At 63.3% G+C, this 4,648-nt stretch overlaps 1 protein-coding gene across 1 annotated transcript in view; it reads left to right on the top strand.

Annotated features, from left to right (window-relative positions):
• The window catches only part of MED16 (mediator complex subunit 16), a 21,897-nt gene that overhangs the window by 8,453 nt on the left and 8,796 nt on the right, over positions 1–4,648 (top strand). The window contains exons 7-9 of the mRNA XM_011963990.1: positions 2,352–2,507; positions 3,565–3,776; positions 4,395–4,601. Of these exons, the coding sequence (XP_011819380.1) occupies positions 2,352–2,507; positions 3,565–3,776; positions 4,395–4,601 (575 nt within the window). The remainder of the gene's footprint in view (positions 1–2,351; positions 2,508–3,564; positions 3,777–4,394; positions 4,602–4,648) is intronic.

The following is a 4,648-nucleotide window of genomic DNA, read 5'->3' as shown; positions in this document are numbered from 1 at the left end:
ATGGGCCCCCTGCACCCATGGAGCCAAGCCCGTCACCCCCACCTCCCGCAGAAAATCTGGGGCTGGAGCGAAGCAGGGACGCCCGCCTGCCATGACTGGTGGCCAGAACAGCCACTTGGTTTTCAGAGCCTCGGAGGCTGCGGGCCCGGTTTTCAGGCCGGCCTCCGCCCTGGAGAAGGGAGGTGTTTCCTGGCAGATGAGCCTCGGCATTTGCCGATTAGCGCTAATGGACCCTGGAGTGGCCGGACGTGTGGGCAGGTGCTCCTCAGAAGCCACTAATGAGCCCGTGTCAAGAGGCCCCGATGGCTCCCGGGGCCTGTAGGTGGTTACATCAACTGCCCATTGTGGCCTCCGGGGCAGTAAAGGTGAAGAGGGCGGCTGCCCATTCCTTCCCCCGGGCCTCGTAGTGCGTCACCAGGCAGTTGAAGAGGCCACTGCCTTTCCTTCCCCCGGGCCTTGTTGGGCCTCGTTGCTTCCCCCGGGCCTTGTGGTGAGTCACCATGCAGTTTGAGCTGCGCTGGTTCCTATGGCAGCACCTGGCACCACCCCGCGTGGCAAGCAGGGCTGCAGGGACCCTGAGCTTCACGGCCCGGTACCCCCGCTGGGCACATCTGTGTCCGCCGTCTGCCCACAGCCAGCCCACCGTGCAGTCCGGGCTCCAGCGCTCCTCCTCGTCTCCTGCAACCATCCTCACCTGCTAGCCCAGCTCCGACTCGTCCCTAAGAGCCACGTCTCACATGCACGCCACAGCCTTTCTTGGGTCTCACGTCCCCGGCAGATGGGGGCCACTGGGACACAGTCCCTGACGCACCTATCTCTCCCCCCACCGCCCCACGTGCCCACCATGCCAGGCTTCGGTCCCCGTGGTGCCCAGCTCTTCACCCACTGTCCCACGTCCCCACTTAGCAGCTTAGCCTCTCCCGGCTTCCAGTCCCCTGTCATTTAGAAATGCTGACCGCAGCCGTCAGTTGGACGGAGGAGGGGACGTAAATCGGGCTGTGAGGGCGCCCTGGGCACCAGCTGGGCGTGTGCTCATCATGGCAGCTGCTTCACTCAGTGCTGTGGCGCTGAGTTTCCTGTCTTTCCCGTGAGAGGCTCAATTCCACGAGGGCCAGCCACCCCTGACCACTGTGTGCCCTCTGGACATCTCAGCCACTCTCTGGGCCTCAGTTTCCCCCGGGGAATGCTGCTCACAGGACCCCTGTACAGGTTTGCAGGAGCTCAAGGCTCTGTGACCGTGATACCCCGTCCAGAGCAGAGACCTCATGACGCAGGTGGCACAGAGCAGCTGTGTGGTCGTCAGCTTCAGCCAAGTAACAAGCCAGCCCCAAACCGAGCAGCTCAGACCAGCAGCCCTGCACTGGTTCTGTGGCTGGGCTGCCTCAGCTGCTCTGTCCTGGTTCCTGTGTGTCTGCGGTCAGCAGCCAAGGTGGTGTGGCCTGTCCATTGGCCCCATATGCTTCAGCAGGCCGGCTCTGGCTGCCCTCAGTGTCCCACAAGCAGCAAGAGCAGGACCCCCTGCACATGTTGTTTTGCTTTTGACTTAGGCTCTCCCTATGTTGCCCAGGCTGGAATGCAGTGGCTTGATCTCCGCTCACTGCAGCCTCATCCTCCTGGGCTCGAGCAATCCTCCTACCTCAGCCTCCTAAGTTGCTGGGACTACAGGCACGCGCAGGCGTGCACCACCACACCCAGCTAATGTTTGTTGTACTTTTTGTAGAGATGGGGTCTTGCTGTGTTGCCCAGGCTGGTCTTGAACTCCTGGGCTCAAGCCATCCTCTGGCCTTGGCTTCCCAAAGTGCTGGGACGGCAGGCGTGAGCCCAGGTGCCCGGCCGTGTCACATTTGCTACCACTCGGCCCGAGATCCCCAGAAGCCTGTGCCCTGCTGGAGGGAGCTGCGTCTTCACGCAGAGGCTGCCAGGCAGCAAATCTGTGGGTGCGACCGTTCCGCGTGGCTTTATTGTGTGAGGTGGGATGGAAGTCCCAGCTCAGCTGACTGAGGCCGAGTGTTAGGGTTTGCATGGGCGCAGGTCTGGGGTGGCGCCGTCTCCCCACTGTCCGCTCCATCAAGGGGGCGAGACGGCGCCACCCCACAGGTTTCCACGAAATCCCAGGGCCGCATCCCGTTGGCCCGCCGTGGGTCACGTGGGCGTCCCGGAACCAATCAGTGGCCGAGGCACGGAGCGCTCGGATTGGCCAGGCCTCGTCTTCCGGGCGTGGGAGCGGGGCTGCCTGAGACCAGAGAGGGGCAGTGGGCGGTTGCATGCCCGGCCCTGCTGGGCTCTTGCGGCTGCTTCTCAGCCTGTCTTCACTCCATTACCTTCCTGTTTTCCTGCCCCTGATTTTTCAGTTGGCGACAAACAGCCCACGATTCTCAAATGGCGGATCCTGTCGGCCACCAACGATCTGGACCGTGTGTCGGCCGTGGCGCTGCCCAAGCTGCCCATCTCGCTCACCAACACCGACCTCAAGGTGGCCAGCGACACGCAGTTCTACCCGGGCCTCGGTACGGTGGAGCCAGCGGCAGCCACTCGGCCTCAGCTCACACCGGGGGAGGTGGGCCCTGAGCGCAGGCCACGGGGCCGTGGGAGCTCGGCCTCCTGGGCTCTGATGGCTTCCCGATTAGGAGGCAGACGTCATCTTTCGGGATCTGTGAGGCTGACAGACAGATGCAGTGCTCTTTAATTTGTAAAGAGTCATTGCAGATCAACAAGGGAGCATGGGGAACTTGGGGGCGAAACTCCTTTCCGGGTAGGCGGCTCCTTTCCTCTCGGCGCTGCAGCAGCTGTAATGTGGGTCCTGAGCTCAAACCGTGGCGTCCATGCACTCTTCAGTGCTGACCCTGTTTGCTCAGCTGTAAAGTGGGGGCAAGTCTGCCCTATCAGCTGTAAAGTGGGGGCAAGTCCGCCCTAGCTCAGGCCTCTCCCTTCCCCCAGCTCCCATTCTCCCCTGGTTCCCTGGAAGGAGCATTTATCAAAACCCGCTCAGGGTGTAGGACTGTTCCTCGGAGCCTGCAGAGAGGGTCAGGGGATGCGGTTCCGTGTTCCAAAGCCCTTGGTTTATGCTCCATTTTCCAGCCTCTCTACTGCAGCGACTCCTGTCATATCCTCTTTTCCATGAACGTTGGGCTCTGAACCCCACCTCCCCCTGGCCTTTGTGCAGAGGCAGACCCCAGTGTGACTGACAGCCCCAGCCCACCACCACCCTAAGATGCCTCTCTTTGGGATGCCAGGAGACTTACCCCTTGGTCCCCCACCCCTTGGTCCCCCACTTGTAGCGCCCTCCTCCCCTGTGCTCCTTGAGTGGTTTGTCAGCCAGGTCATGGCCCCAGCTGTGAGGGGCTGGGAGCAGTGTGGCCAAGGCTGCTGGCTCCTGCTCCCCTGGTGCTCAGGGGCTTTGTAACTGAAGAAAGAGTAGCTGGGGGCACAGGTACTGGATGCCGGGGAGGGCTCACCCCCTAAATGGGCAGCCTTGGCTCTCCACACCCTGCACAGCAGGTGGCCCTCCCCAGGTGGGCGTGTCCCGGGCCCTGCCCATGCCTAAGCAGTGCCTGTGCCCCGCAGGGCTGGCCTTGGCCTTCCACGACGGCAGCGTCCACATCGTGCATCGGCTCTCACTGCAGACCATGGCCGTCTTCTACAGCTCCGCAGCCCCGAGGCCCGTGGATGAGCCGGCCATCAAGCGCCCCCGCACCGCGGGCCCCGCCGTCCACTTTAAGGCCATGCAGCTCTCCTGGACCTCACTGGCCCTGGTGGGCATTGACAACCAGGGGAAGGTGAGCTGCTTGTGTGCGTGGAGCTGGGGCTGGTGGGGTGCCAGAGGGAGGCGCCCCGCTGGGGAAGGGACCGCAGGTGCAAGCCTCTCGCCAGCCCCTGCCCGTGCTGCCTCGTCTGTGCCGTGGATTCATCTCGTTGAGCGAGGTCACTGGGGTGGCCCGCAGCGCATATCAGGAGCTTTGTAGCTAGGAGCTGCTGAGAGGACCGCCTTTCACGAGGTGGACTCCTCAGTTAAAGGAGACGAGTGTAAGCCTGGCTCCGCATCCAGCGCCGTCGGGGTTCGGGGATTTTCCTTCCCTGTTCCCAGAGGCGTTGCCCATGACCCTGACAGAAAGGTGCAGGCAGTACAGACATGTGCACACACACGGGCTGGCACGCCCACATGCCCACAGGCATGACTGGCCCGTGGGTCGGTCTGGAGCCTCCAGAGTAGGCTAATAAAGAGCCACGCTTCCCTCATTGCTTCCAGGGTGGGCCCAGAGCCACCTGGAGAGGAGCTGGAGGTCCCTTCCCCGCCCCCCACAACACGCACCTCAGCCCCAGGGCCCCATGCCCCTCCCGGCTGAGGTTGCAGCCCCACGTCTCACCTGGCTCTCCCTGGGCTCTGTCTCTGGCAGCTGAGTGTGCTCCGCCTCTCGCCCTCCATGGGCCACCCGCTGGAAGTGGGACTGGCACTGCGGCACCTGCTTTTCCTGCTGGAGTACTGCATGGTGACCGGCTATGACTGGTGGGACATCCTGCTGCACGTGCAGCCCAGCATGGTGCAGAGCCTGGTGGAGAAGCTGCACGAGGAGTACACGCGCCAGACCGCTGCCCTGCAGCAGGTGGGGCCCTGTGGCAGGTGGGGTGGCCCTGCAGCAGGCAGGGGCCC

This window comes from Colobus angolensis, unplaced genomic scaffold (genome assembly GCF_000951035.1).
Source record: "Colobus angolensis palliatus isolate OR3802 unplaced genomic scaffold, Cang.pa_1.0 Scaffold64, whole genome shotgun sequence".
In the NCBI taxonomy this organism is placed as follows: domain Eukaryota; kingdom Metazoa; phylum Chordata; class Mammalia; order Primates; family Cercopithecidae; genus Colobus; species Colobus angolensis.
The sequence above is the reverse complement of the archived record's forward strand: the minus strand, read 5'-3'. Positions and strand labels throughout refer to the sequence as shown.